We start from the raw sequence: 17,631 nt of genomic DNA, 5'->3' as shown, positions 1-17,631 counted from the left end.
CTTATTGGTAATTCTTTTGTTATGTAGGAGTAAGATTTTGGGGGGACAGTTCCTAAAAGTTTTACGTATGTATGTATATTAAGTGTAGATGTTATTATAACATATGGAATGTGATTTTTTTCACTGTCTAGACTAAGACTTCTGTATTCTATAAACATATAATTAAAGACAGAATAGAATTGTTGGTTGGTTGGAAATAACTATTTTTGTAATTCTTTCGTAAGATAATAAAATAAGTTAACGTTTACCATTAAGTTTTTGTTAATTAGTACTGTCAGAAACCCCACTATGGTTCTTCCTTGCTAAAGACAGAAATTCCTGCAACTAACTAGTTTATTTCCTTTTCTTTTTCAGGCCGCTCATACTCTGTGTGTTCTCCAAGAATGCTTAATCAGTGTCTGGAGTCCCTGGTGCAAAAGGTGCAAAGTGGGGTGGTAATAAACTTTGAAAAAGCAGGACCAGATCCTTCCCCTGTAGAAGGTATTTTGCTTTTTTCTTATAGACATTCTAAACTTGTTTTATACAACTAGAACTGGAAAATTTCTGTGATTAGCCTTATGTTAAAATGATAAAACTGCTATGGGTCAAGAGAGAGGATCAAGTAGGAAAGTCAAAATAAACTGATATGGTTCAGTAGCATCATCTTTTTATATGAATGGTTGTTCATAGCAGGAAGTTTTAATAAAAGCCAGAAATCTATTTAAGCATTTACATATAAGCAACCTCATATTTCCTGTTTAGTATTATACCATTGCACCTTTCCACATGTTTTCTCCATGCCCCTTAATTTACAGTGTGCCCAAATTTAGGTTTATTTAATTCCTTGGCTACATTTGTTCCAACGATTAAGTTGTTCGGAGGCAAATGGTTTGTGTGTGTCTACAAATTAGGGACCAACCTTTGAATTAGGCTTGATTCTTTTAACTCCAGCTAAATCCTCTGTGGCTTTATTTGTGATTTCTGTGATCATGAACTATTAATCAGAAGATGTATGGAGTTATGCTAGAACCAGCTGGGCCCTCTGCACTGGACGTAACTCATTTCAAGAATTAGAAAGTCATAAGTCACACTTTGCAAAAGTCAGACACTAGAGTGGGTAATTGGGAGAAGAGAAGGGTGATGGAGATGAGTACCCTCAGAGGGGATTATAGGAAAAGGGGCAAAAGGTGGTAAGAACTGGATAAGTTGTATTGTATCTGGTTTAAAAAAAAAACACCCACAGTCTTGTTTTCTTAATTATTTGACATGGAATATATTTAAAATTTTTTTTTTAGTGCTTGGCTTAGTCAGGTATCAAGTAATTGTAGAAGAGTTGCTATTTTACTAGAATTTCTTTTGAATTAAAGGTGGGTGCTTTGAATCTGGATTGGCATTCAAACCTTTTTTAAAGGAATTATTAATCCTTAGATATGTAAGAAATACTCATGTAGCAATACTTACCTAGTATTTACTGTGTACCTGGCACTATTTTTGGCATTTGGGATATGATGATGAAGAACACAGTTTAGATACTTTTCCTATCTGTCATTCATTTAAAATACTTAATTATAATGTGTGTTTTACATGCTCTGATTGAGCCAGCAAAGCTTGCTCTGGGACCTCCTTTCAACTGGTGAGCTGATAGTCAGAATTCGTAGGCTTTATTGTCTAGTGACTTTAATCTAGTCTAAGTGGTGAGCAGAAATGATAGTAGTGTTCTACCATTTGAGAAAAATGGGAAAATCCAGACATGAACAAATGTTAAGGCATTTTTATGAAAGTAAGTAATAATGGATGTAATTTAACTATGCTTTTCTCCCCCTAATGATAATATGCTTTGTCTTAATTTCTTTGCTATAGATGGGCAACCAGATATATCAAGGCCTTTTGGATCTCAGCCTTGGCATAGTTGTCACAAGCTCATATATGTCAGACCAAATCCTAAGACTGGGGTTCCTATTGGCCACTGGCCTGTACCAGAATCTTTCTGGCCAGATCAGAATTCCCCAACACTAGTAAGTACCATAGAGACTGTGGTTATGTAATTGTAACCATTTAGCTGCTTTTCTTACTAATCTTAAATACTATTGTCGTTGGCTCATTTAGGGTAATTAGATGCTCAGGACTGCTATGATAAGTCATTATTTGCTGCATTGTTGGTTATGAAGTAGTAGAGAAGAGGCATTTATTTCCTTTAGAATCTTACATACTATGCTGTGTTTTTATTTCTGACACTTGGGTATAGAATCATAAATGTAATGAGATTTTCTCATTGAACTTTGAACATAATGTAACATGATGATTTCTCTCAAAATTCAGAATTTAAATGAAGGTTTAGAAAAAAATTCTGGTAGTTTGCCTACAATCTTTTGCGACTTAATTTTTTTTAACATATTTTATTGTGAAATATAACATATATACAAAAAGCAAATTTCAAAGTACATTTTAGCAAATAGTCCTACTTACAGAACAGATTTCAAAGTTTGGTATAATTACAGTTCCACAATTTCAGGTTATTCCTTCTAGCTGCTCTAAGACACTGGAGACTAAAAGAAATATTGATATAATGATTCAATACTCACACTCATTTGTTAAATCCTAGCTTTTCTAACTTCTCCTTTTCCTTTGATCCTTTTCCCAGTCTTTAGGGATATTTGGATTATGCCCCAAAATCCCATTTAACTTTTTTCATGTTGAACAAGGGTGTTGACCATATGGAATAGGGGAAATGAAACTGGTGAATTATCAGTATTAAGTATATGGTTCTTAGGGTAGATTTTTGCAAATTAGGATCTATTCCATCTTGTTAGTGTTGTTTTTTGGTTTTTTTTCCAGATTATCTATTTTTCTAGTATTTTTCTTAGTTTCTGAGGACATCAATGGATATGTAGGAGAGTATGACAGTGTTTCTTCTCGCTTATTACCCTTAGATGATATGAACTGTATTTAAAGATCATTAAGCATTCCTTAATAAGAGTTCTGTGGGGCTTATCATTTATGACTTAAATTGAACCCTTTTTGAATTTCTGCTTTAAACCAGTATCAGGTCTTCAAGATAATTTTTACTTTGAGTCTGTACAGGGTCTATAAAATGATCTTTTCTTTATTCATTAATGATCTAATGAAGTAGTACATGAAAATGGGAATTATAGGATATCTGTTGACATTTTATAAATTCCATGGGTATCTTCTTTACTCCTTTTTTCTGATTAAACCATCATGATTTTTTTTTTAACCATCATGATTTTTTATCTCTTCATTTTGTCAAGAAGAAATACTCAATTCCTTTAGTCATTTTACTTGTTCTTCTGGAGAAAAGATAACTAGAACAGATAAAATATTTGTATGAAATACTGTCCTGTTGGTTATTCATTCTTTTGTATGTATTTCACACCCACAGTAGTATGTATGGTACTTAAGTTTTAATGAAAAGAAATCCAAAACCAATATCACAAGCATTATCTATTTATAATTACTGTAGTGCCCTATTTCGAATAATTACAGGCCATAGAAGGTTTTAAAGGATGGGTAGGATTTCGATTTGATCAGAAGACAATATGAGAAAAAAGTATGGAGATAAAAGAGAAAAAGATGTATTTAGAGGAATGTAGCAGAGCATAGTATAGGATATTAGGAGAACTATAAAATAAAATAAATAGATGATGACTTTAAAATGTAATATTAAGGAATCTGAGCTTTTTTTTTTTTTTTTAATGAGGATCACAGACCCGTTGAAGATGTTTTTAAGGATCTGGACCCTATTTTTAGATGTTTGGGAGCTACTTTTATGGAATAGTTTTAGCCAGGAAAATTATATGATTTTATTTGTATTTCAGAACAAATATTCTGGGAGTAATGTAGCCATGGAATTGATTGAAAGGGTCTAATTAGTTAGGATGGCTGATTAAAAAGCACAGTTACTAGTCTGGTATGATGAGAAGTGATGAAGGCTGAATTAAATTGCTAAGAAGTATATGAAAACTTTCTGGAAAGATGAGAATTTAGTATTGTTAAGCGAAGGCAGCTAATATTGAGCACCTGCTATGTTTTATGTGTTCTGTTAAATGCCTTAAATTTTTTTTTAACTTTTTTTATTGTATAGTTAACATATATACAAAGCAAAGAAATATAAAAGCACTAGTTTTCAAAGCACTCTTCAACTCTGGACAAATCCCAGAGTTTGTTATGGGCTACCATACAATCCTCTCAGATTTTTCCTTCTAGCTGCCCCAGAATATAAGCGGCTAGAGGGCTTAAATATTTTTTTATCGTCACAATAGACTTTTCCTTTTTTTGTGAAAAATAACATATATACAAAAAACTATAAATTTCAGAGTGTAGCACCACAATTAGTTGTAGAACATATTTCAGAATTTGACATGGGTTACTGTTGGGTAGCTGATGGCTGGGGGTAAGTGGCCGTACTGAGTCAGTCACACAGACACAGAGCACACAGCACGCGACTTTGGAGACAACCCTCAGGGGTGAGTGGAAGGTGTCGGCTTTATCTAGGAAGTGCACAGGGTTATATAGGCTGGGAGCATGCAGGGACACGGGTTGGGCTAGGATTGGTCACCGTTGTTGCTAGGGCGGAGGGCAGATTTCAGGTCAGCCATTTTGTGTTGCCTTGCATCAGCCACGGCAGCCATGTTGGCGATGTTTTATGGCTTCTCCAACAGGTTACAATTTCACAATTTTAGGGTTTTACTTCTAGCTGCTCTAAAATACTGGAGACTAAAAGAGATATCAGTTTAATGATTCAGTATTCATATTCTTTTGTTAAGTCCTATCTTCTATGTATATTTCTACTATCATCTTTGATCTTTCCATACCTCACATTAGGGTTGTTTGGGCTATGGCAATTCTAAATTTTTTATATTGGAAGGGTCTGTCACTAATATGGGTTAGGGAAATGGAACTATATGATGTTCTGGAGAGACTGGGCTAGGTGTCAGGACTTATCTGGGCCAGAGACCATCTGGAGGTTGTAGGTTTCTGGAAAGTTACTCTAGTTCCTGGAACCCTTGTGGAATCTTAGATACTGCCCTCCATGTTCTTCAGGATTGGCTGGAGTGGTCTTGATTGGGATTTGGCAGGTTATGATAGATAGCAAGGTCTACCTGCAGCTTGCATAAGAACAACCTCCAGAGTAGCCTCTTGACTCTATTTGAACTCTGTCTGTCACTGATACTTTATTAATTATATGTTTCCCCCTTTTGGTCAAGATGGACTTATTGATCCCATGGTGCCAGGTCTGGATGCATCACTGGGAGACCTCTCCCACGTCGCCAGGGAGACTTTCATCCCTGGATGTCATGTCCCATGTAGGGGGGAGGGGAATGATTTCACTTGCAGAGTTGGGTATAGACAGACTGAGGCCATATCTGAGCAACAAGAGAATCCTCCAGAAGTAACTCTTAGGCATGCCTATAGGCAGGCTAAGCTTCTCCACTGCCTGCATAAACTTCACAAGAATAAGCCTCATGATCAAGGGCATGGCCTATTGATTTGAGTGTCCCTGAAGTTTGACACAGTTTCAGGGGATTCCCTGATGGTAAGGTTTGATAGTTCTATATTCTTTCTCCCATCCCTCAGGGGACTTTGCCAGTGCCTTTTGATTATATGCTTAATAAACTCTAGAATGTTTCCATGTATTACAATAAATCTATACAGGTTTAAAGGACCTTTTTCTTATTCTGTGCTCCCTGTATATCAGTTGTTCAAATGAGCTATAAGATAGATTGAATTAGATTATGCACTACAGAAAATTTCAGTTCCAGATCAAATAAACCTTTATTCAATTGGTCTCAAAAGAATATGTGTGGTTCTAAAATATAGACACTGTCTTCCTTACCCCTATGTTCTGAATTACTTTAACCCCAACCTGTTCAGCTTTGTTCTTATCTCTAAATATCAGGTTATATATATAAAACAGCCTCTCAAAATCCAGAAATAATAATCACCACTCCAAACTTAATATATGTGCTCTAAAAGCTTACAGTGTAGACCCTGTTTTCTTATAAGCATTTTCTAAAGGTGACCATAACATTCTTGTTCTTTTGTTTCTGGCTCATTCTGTCTCACTGAATGTCCCACATGTTAATGCACATCGTTGCATGCCTTAAGACTTTGTTCCTTTTTGTAGTAGCACAACCTTTGTTCATAAGTATACATCATTGTTTACCAGTCTACTTCTCGTCAGTGCATCCTTCAGCCACCTGCATTCATTGGGCATCATGTAGAAGGCCTGAAGTCAACAGTTCATCAACATTCTCGATTTTAGATAATTTCATTGCCCCCAAGAGAAAGAAAATCAATAAACACGCCATTGCCAAATAGGAAATCTAAACCTCCTTTTAACTCTTGTCCTCCCTACATTATTTACCTTTGCTGTTGCCGTGGTGGTGCTCATGGTTTTGTTTTTTGAATATAGCTCATGGCATGCAATATCAGTTTTCCCTCTGTACCCTGGACTTAAACACTGTTTACAAGTATCATTATCTTTGAAGTAATTCTTGCAAGAACTTGTTTAGATTTCTGTTGTGAATCAGTGGGACATGTAAGTCTGTACAACCCTTTTCAATCTTGTTCATCTTCAATATGGTAATGTTACTTATAGACCCACTAGAGAACCACCTTCATGCCTATCTAGTCCCTTATATTGGGGTTCAAGCTCATTAGCTAACAGTTTACCCATCTCTACCTTCTATGTATCTCTAAGTCCCCTATATTCTGTATTATAAGCCTTTGATTATACCTTTATGCTCTTCATAAATGGAATCGTACAGTATCTCTTCTTTTGCATCTGGCTAATTTCACTCAGCATTATGTCCTCAAGGCTCATCCATCTTGACATGTGCTTCAGGACGTCTTTTTGTCTTATTGCTGCACAATAATCCACTGTATGTATATACCACATTTTCTTGATCCACTCGTCTGTTGATGGGCATTTGGCTTGTTTCCATCTTTTGGCAATTGTGAATAATGCTGCTATGAACATTGGTGTGCAAATGTCTGTTTGCATCTTTGCTTTCAGCTCTTCTGGGTATATACCAAGTAGTGCTATTGCTAGGTCATAGGGCAACTCAATATTTAGTTTCCTAAGGAACTGCCAAACAGTCTTCCATAGTGGCTGCCCCATTATACATTCCCACCAGCAGTGCATAAGTGTCCCAGTTTCTTCACATCCTCTCCAACATTTATAGTTTCCTGTTTGTTTAATAGCAGCCATTCTTATAGGTGTGAGGTGGTATCTCATTGTAGTCTTGATCTGCAGTTCCCTTATAGCCAGTGAAAATGAGCATCTCTTCATGTGCTTTTGAGCCATCTGTATTTGCCTTTCAGCAAAATGCCTATTCATATATTTAGACCATTTTATAATTGGGTTCGTTGTTCTTTTGTTGTTAAGTTGTATGATTTCCTTGTATATACAAGAGATCCATCCTCCTTTTTCCATTATGTGATTTCCAAATATTTCCTTCCATTGAGTTGGCTACCTCTTCACCTTTTGACCAAAGTCTTTTGAGATGCAGAAGCATTTGATTTTGAGGAGTTCCCACTTACCAATTTTTTCTTTTGTTGCTTGTACTTTGGGTGTAAAGTTTAGGAACCTATCTCCTATTACTGGTCTTGAAGATGTTTCCCTACATTTTCTTGTAGAAGCTTTGTGGTACTAGCTTTTATATTTAGGTGTTTGATCCACTTTGAGTTATTTTTGTGTCGGCTGTAAGATAGGGGTCCTCTTTCACTCTCTTGGCTATTGCTATCCAGTTCTTCCATGCCCAATTATTGAAAAGACTATTTTGTCCCAGTTCAGAGGATTTTGGGGCCTTGTCAAAAATCAGTTGATCATAGATTTGGTGGTCTATTTTTGCACTCTTGATTTGATTGCATTGGTCAATGCTTCTGTCTTTATGCCAGTACCATGCTGTTTTGACCATTGTGGCATTATAATAGGTTTTAAAGTCAGGGAGTGTTAATCTTTGCACTTTGTCCTTCATTTTTAGGATGCTTTTAACTATTTGGGGTTTCTTTCCCTTTCAGATGAATTTGGTAGTTAGCTTTTCTAAATCTTCAAAGTAGGTTGTTGGAATTTTGATTGGTACTTGTTGAGTCTGTAGATCAATTTGGGGAGAATTGATGTCTTAACTATATTTAGCCTTCCTATCCATGAGCAGGGAATGTCTTTCCACCTATTTAGATCTCCTTTGATTTCTTTTAAGCAATGTTGGGTAGTTTTCTGTGTACAAGTCCTTAATGTCCTTAGTTAAGTTCATTCCTAAGTATTTGATTCTTTTAGTTGCTATTTTGAATGGAACTTTTTCCTTAACTGACTCCTCAGCTAGCTCATTGCCTGTGTATGGAAATATTACTGATTTTTGCGCATTAATTTTATATCTCTCGCCACCTTGCTGAATTTGTTTATTGGCTCAAGTAACTTTCTTGTTGATTTCTCAGGATCTTCCAAGTGTATAGTATCATATCATCTGCAAATAATCAGAGTTTTACTTCTTCCTTTCCAATTTGAAAGCTTTTTATTTCTTTGTCCTGCCTGATTGCTCTAGCTAGAACCTCTAGCACAATATTGGATAATAGATGGTTAGTGGGCATCCTTGTCTTTTACTGATCTTAAGGGGAAGGCTTTCAGTCTCTCTCCACTGAGTACGATGCTGGCTGTCAGTTTCTCATATATTCCCTTTATCATATTGAGGTAGTTACCTTTGATTCCTATCTTTTGGAGTGTTTTTATCAGAAAAGAATGCTGAATTTTGTCAAATGCTTTTTCAGCATCAGTCAAGATGATCATGTGATTTTTCCCTTTTGTTAATGTGCTGTGTTGCAATAATTGATATTCTTGTGTTGAACCATCCTTGCATTCCTGGTATAAACCCCACTTGGTCATGGTATATAATTTTTTTAATCTGCTATTGGATTCAATTTGTTAATATTTTATTGAGAATTTTTGCATCTATGCTCATTAGTGAAATTGGCCTGCAGTTTTCCTTTCTTATAGCATCTTTACCCAGTTTTGGTACTAAAATGATATTAGCTTCGTAAAGTGAGTTAGATGGTGTTTTTTTTTTCCTCAGTTTTTGGGAAAGGTTTGCACAGAATTGGTATTAGTTCTTTTTGGAATGTGTGATAAAATTCCCCTGTGAAACCATCCGACCCTGGGCTTTTCTTTGTAGGAAGAGTTTTGATGATTGGTTTGTTGAGATCTTCTGTTTCTTCCTGAATCCGTGTAACTTGTTTGTGTGTCTCCAGGAGTTTGTCCATTTTATCTGAGTTGTCTAGTTTGTTGGTGCATAGTTGTTCATAGTATCCTCTTGTGATTTATTTCTTCAGTGTCTACTGTAATGCACCCCTTCTCATTTCTGATTTTGTCTATTGCATCCTCTCTCTTTTTTTTTTTCAGTCTTGCTATTGGCCCATCAATTTTCTTGATTTTCTCAAAGAACCAACTTTTGGTTTTATTGATTCTTTCTGTCATTCTGTTGTTCTCCCATTCATTTATCTCTGCTTTGATCTTTGTTATTTATCTTCTCATATTTGCTTTAGGGTTAGTTTGCTGTTCTTTTTCAATTTCCTCAGGTGCTGTTAAGTCCTCAGTTTTTGCTTTTTCTTATTTTTTAATATAGGCATTCAGGGCGGTGAATTTCCCTCTCAACACAGCCTTTGTCACATCTGATAAGTTCTGATAAGTTGTATTCTTATTTTCATTCATCTCCAGATAACTACTGGTTTCTCTAGCAATTTCTTCTTTGACCCATTGGTTGTGTAGAGTGTGTTACTTAATCTCCATTTATTTATGAATGTTCTCATTCTTTGGTGGGTGCTGAGATCCAGCTTCATCCCATTGTAATCAGAGAAAATGCTTTGAATAATTTCCATGTTTTTAAATTTATAAAGACCTGTTTTGTTCCCCAGCATATGATCTATCCTGGAGAATGTTCCCTGAGCACTTGAGAAGAATGTGTATCCTTGTGCTTTGGGGTAGAGTGACCTATATATGTCTCTTAGATCTAATTCATTTATCATGTTATTTAACTTCTCTACTTCCTTGTTGATCTTCTGTTTGGTTGTTCTATCTATAGAGGAGAGTGGTGTATTGAAGTCTCCTACTATTATTATTGAAACATCTGTCGCCCCCTTCAGTTTTGCCAGTGTCTGTCTGATGTACTTTGGAGCTCCTTGATTGGGAGCATAAGGATTTTTGATTGTTATATCTTCTTGTTGAATTGACACCTTAATTAATATATAGTGTCCTTCTTTGTCTCTTATGATGTCTTTACATGTAAAGTCTATTTTGTCTGATATTAGAATAGCTACTTCTGCTTTCTTTTGGTTACAACTTGTGTGGAAAATCTTTTTTCCATCCTTTCACTTTCAGTCTATTTTTGTATCCTTGTGTCTAAGATGAGTCTCTTGTAAGTAGCATTATGGCTGGATTATGTTTCTTAATCCATTCTACCAATCTGTATCTTTTAATTGGTAGGTTTAGTCTGTTAAACATTCAAATTTATTACTGAAAAGGCATTTCTTGATTCCACCATCCTATCTTTTTTATTTTATTTGTCAGATCTATATATTCTTTTCCCTCTTTCTCTTTGTATTCTTTAAATTATCCTTAGTGGTACTCTTCAATGCTGTGCCCTCCTCCAGACCTCCTTCTCCTGTCTTTTTTTTTCAGCCACAGAACTCCTTTTAGTTTTTCTTGTAGGGCCGGTCTCTTGTTGACAAATTTTTTCTGGACTTTGCCTGTGAAAACTTTAGTTTCCCCTTCAATTTTGAAGGACGATTTGCTGGATACAGAATTCTTGGCTTGAAGTCTTCCTCTTTCAGGATCTTGAATATATCATACTACTGCCTTCTTGCCTTCAGGTCTCAACTCAGTCTTATTTGATTTCCCTTGTATGTCATAGATTGTTTTTCTCTTGTTGCTTTCAGGATTTTCTGCTTCTCTTATCATATGACAGACTAATTAGTATGTGTTTTCGGGAAGGCCTATTTGTGTTTATTCTGTTTGGAGTTTGTTGGGCTTCTTTGACTTGTATATTTATGTCCTTTATGAGGGTTGGAAAGTTTTTCCCATTGTATCTTCCTAGGCCTTTACTCCTGTCTTCTCCTTCTGGGACACCAGTGATTCTTTTATTTGTGCGCTTTGTTTTATTTCCCTGAAATCCAATTCATTTTTTCCATCATTTTTGCCATTTGCTGTTTTGAGTCTTTAAAGTCAGTTATCCTGTCCTTTGTATCACTCATTCTTTCTTCCTTCTGTACAAATCTGGTGTTGTGTGCCTCTAGTATGTTTTTTAGTTGGTCAGCAGGTTCTTTAATCTCTGTGATATCTGCTGTTTTACTATTTATTCTTTCAAATTCCTCTTTATGCTCTTCTACTGTGTTCTTGATCTTCTTTATGCCATTTGCTATCCAACTTATTTTATGAAGTAGAGTATATGAACATCTTTGAGTTGTTCCAACATCTGTGTTGCCTCTGGTGTTTTAATTTGGTCATTAGACAGGGCTATATCTGTCTGCATTGTGATATGCTTAGTGATCTTCTGTTGTCTTTGTGGCATGTAAATATCTTGATTGATTTACTTTAGGAGTTAATTTCTTTCAGTAGTCTAAGGCATTGTGTTTGCAGAATGGTTGTACAGCAGGGAGCAGGGTACTAGGTGGGGTACTCAGTGCAGTGATTTGTTTCAGGGCTGGTATGGACACAGGTTGGGGTTGTTGCACTCATGCTTGTAAACATGGGTGCCCAGCAGCCAGGGAGGACAAAGCTGTGCAGGAGCACTGGTTTGGGGGTGTGTAACCCTGGTGTGCACTGGTCTGAGGCATGGGGCCGTTTGTGCTCATGTATAGAGCTGTGGCAGCAGGTTAGCATTATGCCTTCATGGATTGGGGACAGATATGTCCCTGCTATGCAGGCCAGCACTTTCTCAGAACTGAGAAGTGTGGCTGTGGGCCATGTGCATGCGCGGTTTTAGGACTGCTGTCAAGTGCGGTTACCAGAGCTGAATGACGTGATTGGGATCTCGTGCACATGCATGGGCCTAGGAGTGCCATAAACCGATGCACAGAGCTCAGGGTGGGCGGGGTGCGGCGGTGCGACACTATGGGCAGGGGGGCACGGTTAGCCTGGGTATGGAGGTTAGTACTTGCATCTTTAGGCGCCAGCAGCAGCCTGTAGAGAACAGGAAGGGGGGGGTAGTGTTTGGTTGCACTTGAGGTGGGGGTGTGGGAGAGGTACGTGCACTGGGGGCTGGTGGGGTGGGGGCACCTGGAGTGTGGGAAATGGTAGCAGGTGACGGGGGTTGGGTGCATAGGGTATGGGGTAAGTCACTGGTCACGTGCACTGGGGACGGTGCTGGTGAGGGTAGTGCACCCAAGAAATGCGGCTTACTTCCTGGTCCCCAGCTCCCATCCATGCAGTCGTGTGGGCTCCATGCCTCTGCACCAGGCTCCATTTATGCCTCTCAATTCCTTGGCCTCTGCAACCAGAGCTGCCTGTGTGGTGCAGAAGCCTCTTCTAGGTCAGCCACACTCCGGAATCACCATGGATTGCCCTCCTGTCCCTTTTCTAAGTTTTCTATGCAGCAGGGCTAATATTGAGCTACTGTATTCAGCCATCTTCCTGGAAGTCCTATTTCCCTTAAATTTTATCTAGGTCTTTGTGAAGATTAAATGGAGAATGAGGAAATAGCTAGATAATATCCAGGCTTTCAGAATAGGACTTGGTCATAATGTGTCTGAGGGTCCTGTCGAAGATTCAGGGAATGTCCGGAAAGCAGCTGGATGCTTGGCAGGTAGAGTGAGATCTGGCCCTGACACCGTGGGTGTGGGAGCTGCCAGTGTATGGGTAGTCACTGAGGCCAGTGGAGTCTTTCATAGCTATGAGAGTTTAAGTTATTTTCTCACAGCTCATATTTTCTTCACACCTGATGAGATTTTTTTAGAAAGGAGACTTCACAAGTGATGAAATTTTTACTAAGGGCAAATTTGAAAATAACATGGCTTTTTTTTTTCAAGTAGTGTGTTTTTTTATACCTCCTCAACAGGGGTCTCTAAAATAGGTTGTGCACATCACAGGGGTAACCAAAACAGTCTACTTTTAGAATGGAAGAAAACATTCCATTTTAATATTATTTTCCATATATTTTATTATGTACATAATACATTAATCTGTAAATGTATGTATGTCCTAATATGTATTTTCAGAAACTTTTTATGGATCAGAGTATATAGTTGTAGTTAGTATACAGGTAATTAAATTACTTCAAATGAGGACTTAGGATGGTTTCTGTACATTTCTTATTCCTCGGTTGTAAAAACTGAGTACTTAATTTCAAAATTTTGCATTTAACTTCTTAGATAAATGTTAAGACCTAAAAGTGTTTTCATTCAGTGTAAATTTGAAATGTTTTTGTTTTCTTGTGAATATTAAATAATTTATACATTTACCTTTTCAGGTATTTCTTTCAGCAATATGGTGCTTAGTAGGAAAGATCAAATTTTCATTTAACAAAGCTGAGAAACTGAGGCAGTACTTAGTATGAGTTTCTGGTATATTGTATCGATAGTAATAATAAGATTTTCCCTCTAGCCACCTCGTACATCTCATCCTGTAGTGAAGTTCTCCTGTACAGACTGTGAACCAATGGTTATTGACAAATTGCCTTTTGACAAATATGAGTTGGAACCTTCACCACTGACTCAATTTATCCTGGAAAGGAAATCTCCTCAAACATGTTGGCAGGTGAGTTGAAAGAGTATAGTAATTTAAAAATGTAAGTCAGGGGCAATATGATAGTGGCTCAGTGGCAGAATTCTCACCTGCCGTGCTAAAGACCGGGGTTCGATTCCCAGTGCCTGCCCATACAAAAAGAAAAAAAATTAAGTCAGATTATTTTTTTAAAGTTAAATTGATTCAGTGATTTATACAACATTCTTTAAAGGTTAATAAATGTGAAATTTTAACAATTCCTTTTTAATAGGTATATGTGAGCAATAGTGCAAAATATAGTGAACTTGGCCATCCTTTTGGTTACTTGAAAGCCAGCACAGCACTGAACTGTGTCAACTTATTTGTGATGCCTTACAATTATCCAGTTCTTCTTCCCCTTTTAGGTAAGTGACTCTTGTAACATTTTCTGTGGCTTACGATATATAAAAATTTTCTGGAAACAAACTGTGTGAACTCTGTATTTATAATTTTTCTTAACTTTTGGAAATTAATGAAAATATTTACTATTTGGAAATGTTAAGCCTATCTAAAGAAATTTTTACAATAACTTGTTTATGTGGTAAGTTGAAAATTAGTGTCAAAGCACTTTTGTTGCAAACTAATAAAGTTATATTTTGAAAATATAAAATATTCAAATTTTTCTGTAAGTTACATTTCTTAGCAGTGCACGCTTTGTTTTGTTGAGCAGAATGTTTTGTAGCATATTCTTTTGACAAGATGAGTGTATTTTCTTTCCAAAAATTTATCTATACTTTAAATTTAATTTGGCAAATATGTTTTTAAATGAAGGAGTTTGTCCCAAAATAATATGATAAAATCCTAAAGTTAAGTTTCTAGGTATCGTGTAGATGTAAGTTTTTGAGAACTGCTATTGGAGAAAACTTCTTTCTTTCGTTGGTATCACCTCAGATTTAAGAATGGCAGTCAAAATACAAGTATGTATATTTTATAGAAAACATTGTACATACTTTATGTCCTTAAAACTGTTTTGTGTCTAGATCTAGACAGGGTATAGGTTTTCCTTGTGTGTTTTCTCTACTTTTATTATTACATATAATATTTGACCATAATGGGCTAAAAGGGAATTCTGGAACCATATATTTTGTTAAATTTGTTAAAAATTAATTTTGTTAAAGCCTTATGTCTGACATTACTCCCACAAATAACAAAGCCCATACTTAAAAACTAAACTTCTTCCATTTGGTTTTTATATATGAGAACATTGAGAGTTTATTCACATTAAACATTCTAGATGACTTGTTTAAAGTACATAAAGCAAAACCAACACTGAAATGGAGACAGTCATTTGAAAGTTATTTGAAGACGATGCCTCCCTACTATCTTGGGGTAAGAATATATTATCATTGTTAAGTAGAAATTGTTATAAAATTTTATATTATGCTTCTAGTTTATTCTAGGTATTGGTATAAAAGTTTATTTATTGTTATTATAGTTTAAATGTCATGAAAATTGAGTGTACATATGACCAATATTGATGTAATGGCATAGCTATGTTCCAGTGGTTGATTGGATGATGATGATAGAAAATATTTAGATAATACTTACTATAAGGCAGATACTGTCCTAAGCACTTTACTTGTGTTAACACTTAATTTACATAGTAACCCTGGGAGGTAGAAATGCTATTCCTGTTTCACAAGTAAAAAAGCTAAGGCACCAAAAGTTTAAGTAATTTTGTCCAAGAGTTTATAGCTATTACATGGAGAGTGAGGGAGACTGGAATTCATTCCCAGGCAATCTGGCTTTACAGTTTAGGCTCTTAACTTCAAATATTGTACTGCCTTTTTAAATTGCAGTTTTATACTTTAAGGGTACAAGTGGATTTCAAAGCATGATTTCTGAATCCCCAGAAACAGCTTTTTTAGGCAGATTAAGTATACACTGTTATAGAACCATATACTTTTAGAAAACCTGACAACTTGAAAACTATTGTTATTATAACAGATAAGACCAAAATACAGGCTTTTATGTATTATTTACCTACATTAATTTATTTAATTTAGGAAAAATAACTTCTTAACCAAAAGACCTACACTAAAAACACCTTAAAACAATACTTCTGCTTTGATCCAGGAAAATTGTAGCATTTGGCTGTAATTAATCTTTCTAAATGACTCCTATATGATTAGAAGACTAATTTCTTGAGCTTTGAAAATCAATACACCTTAGAGTTATAAAAAGAGAATTGCATGAGTGTCTGGCATATGGTGCTTGCCACGTGAAAGGGTGAAGGAAGAAACACTTTGAATGTGAACTGTTGAATGTGAAATATGTTGCCTTATTTAAGCTGCATAGTAACCCTGAGAACTTAGCCGAAGCTACGTATATATTAGATATCAGAGCTGGGATTTGATTCCAGTTTAATACCAGTGCTTCTTTGCTCTGTCAGTGGTTGTCATTCTGTTTGTGGCTCTACCCCTTTCACATGTGCTGGGCATTTTCAATTGGTCTCCCCTCCATTTGGAGATGATTTCACTGTAATCCATCTGTAGTAAATGGAGACCATTTTTTCCTCCTGATTTTCCCTTCAGATGTCGCTTGTCTTTCATCTCAGCTAATAATAATAACAGTGACATTACATACGCTGAGTGCTTACTTGTGCTCGATACATTTCTCAGGGCTTTGCAAGCGTTAACTTATTTAGTCCCAAGACAGCCCTGTGGGGTAGGTACTGTTGTTATTCCTATTTCACAGATGCGGAAGCTAAGGTGCAACCCCACCTAGCTGCCCCAGGCAGAAACCTTTTCCCTTGCTGCCCAAGCTCCAGCCAGTCTCTCTGCAGTGTGTGTCCCTTGTCCAGTTCCTCCAAACTCGCCCTCTCCAGGGAGACCAGGCTTCCTCTCTTCTTGCCCTCGGGATCATTATGGCCTCTAATCCTTAAAATTCTGCCTTTCCTGCTACTGACAAACATTTGCTGAAATACAGATACTATTCTATTACTCCTTTACCTATTGAGGAAAAGAATGGGGAATTCTTTTGGAGAAAGTTTGAAAATTGACTTTTTTTAAAAATATGTTTTGAGAAATATCTACGCACATGCAGTCCAACCATATTATACAATCACTGGCTCACAATATCATCACATAGTTGTGTATTCTTCACCATGATTGTTTTTAGAACATTTGCATCACTCCAGAAAAAGAAATAAAAAGAATAAAAAGCTAATACATACCATACCCCTTTCCCCTCCCTCTCATTGACCCACAGTATTTCAATCTACCCAGTTTTTACCCTTCTCTCCCCCCCATTATTTCTTTTTTTTTTTTAACTCATCTGTTCATACCTTGGATAAAGGAGCATCAGACACAAGGTTTTCACAATCACACAGTCACATCATAAAAGCTGTATACTTACTTATACAGCCCTCTTCAGGAATCAAGGCTACTGGAACACAGTTCAACAGTTTTAGGTACTTTTCTCTGGCCACTCCCATACACCATAAATTCAAAAGGGGTATTTATATAATGCGTAAGAATAACCTCTTGACTGTTTGATAACTCTCAGCTGCTGAGACTATATTTTGTTTCATTTCTCTTCCCCTTTTTGGTCAAGAAGACTTTCTCCGTACCATTATGCTGGGTCTCGGCTCATCCCGGAAGTCCTGTCCCACATTGCCAGTGAGATTCACATCCCTGGCAGTCATGTCTCACATAGAGGGGGAGGGCAGTGAGTTCACCTGCTAAGTTGGTTTAGAGAAAGAGGCCACACCTGAACAACAAAAGAGGTTCTCTGAGGGTGACTCTTAAGCATAATTATCAGTAGGTTTAGCTTCTCTTTTGTGGGAATAAGCTTCCTAGAGGGGAGCCCCAAGTTTGAGGGCTTAGCCTATTATCCTCACTGCTTGCAAGAATCTTAGGAATTCCCTAGATGGGGAAGTTTAA

The 17,631-nt window shown here is 36.6% G+C and overlaps 1 protein-coding gene across 3 annotated transcripts in view; it reads left to right on the top strand.

The window, feature by feature from the left end:
- Nucleotides 1-17,631, top strand: part of INTS6 (integrator complex subunit 6) — a 112,887-nt gene that overhangs the window by 78,603 nt on the left and 16,653 nt on the right. For all 3 annotated transcript variants that reach the window (XM_077158117.1, XM_077158116.1, XM_077158118.1), the window contains 5 exons: nucleotides 355-480; nucleotides 1,840-1,994; nucleotides 13,589-13,741; nucleotides 13,980-14,112; nucleotides 14,982-15,076. In XM_077158117.1, coding sequence (XP_077014232.1) covers nucleotides 355-480; nucleotides 1,840-1,994; nucleotides 13,589-13,741; nucleotides 13,980-14,112; nucleotides 14,982-15,076 — 662 coding nt within the window. The remainder of the gene's footprint in view (nucleotides 1-354; nucleotides 481-1,839; nucleotides 1,995-13,588; nucleotides 13,742-13,979; nucleotides 14,113-14,981; nucleotides 15,077-17,631) is intronic.

The sequence above is a fragment of the Tamandua tetradactyla genome, chromosome 4, assembly GCF_023851605.1.
Source record: "Tamandua tetradactyla isolate mTamTet1 chromosome 4, mTamTet1.pri, whole genome shotgun sequence".
Lineage (NCBI taxonomy): Eukaryota > Metazoa > Chordata > Mammalia > Pilosa > Myrmecophagidae > Tamandua > Tamandua tetradactyla.
The sequence above is the reverse complement of the archived record's forward strand: the minus strand, read 5'-3'. Positions and strand labels throughout refer to the sequence as shown.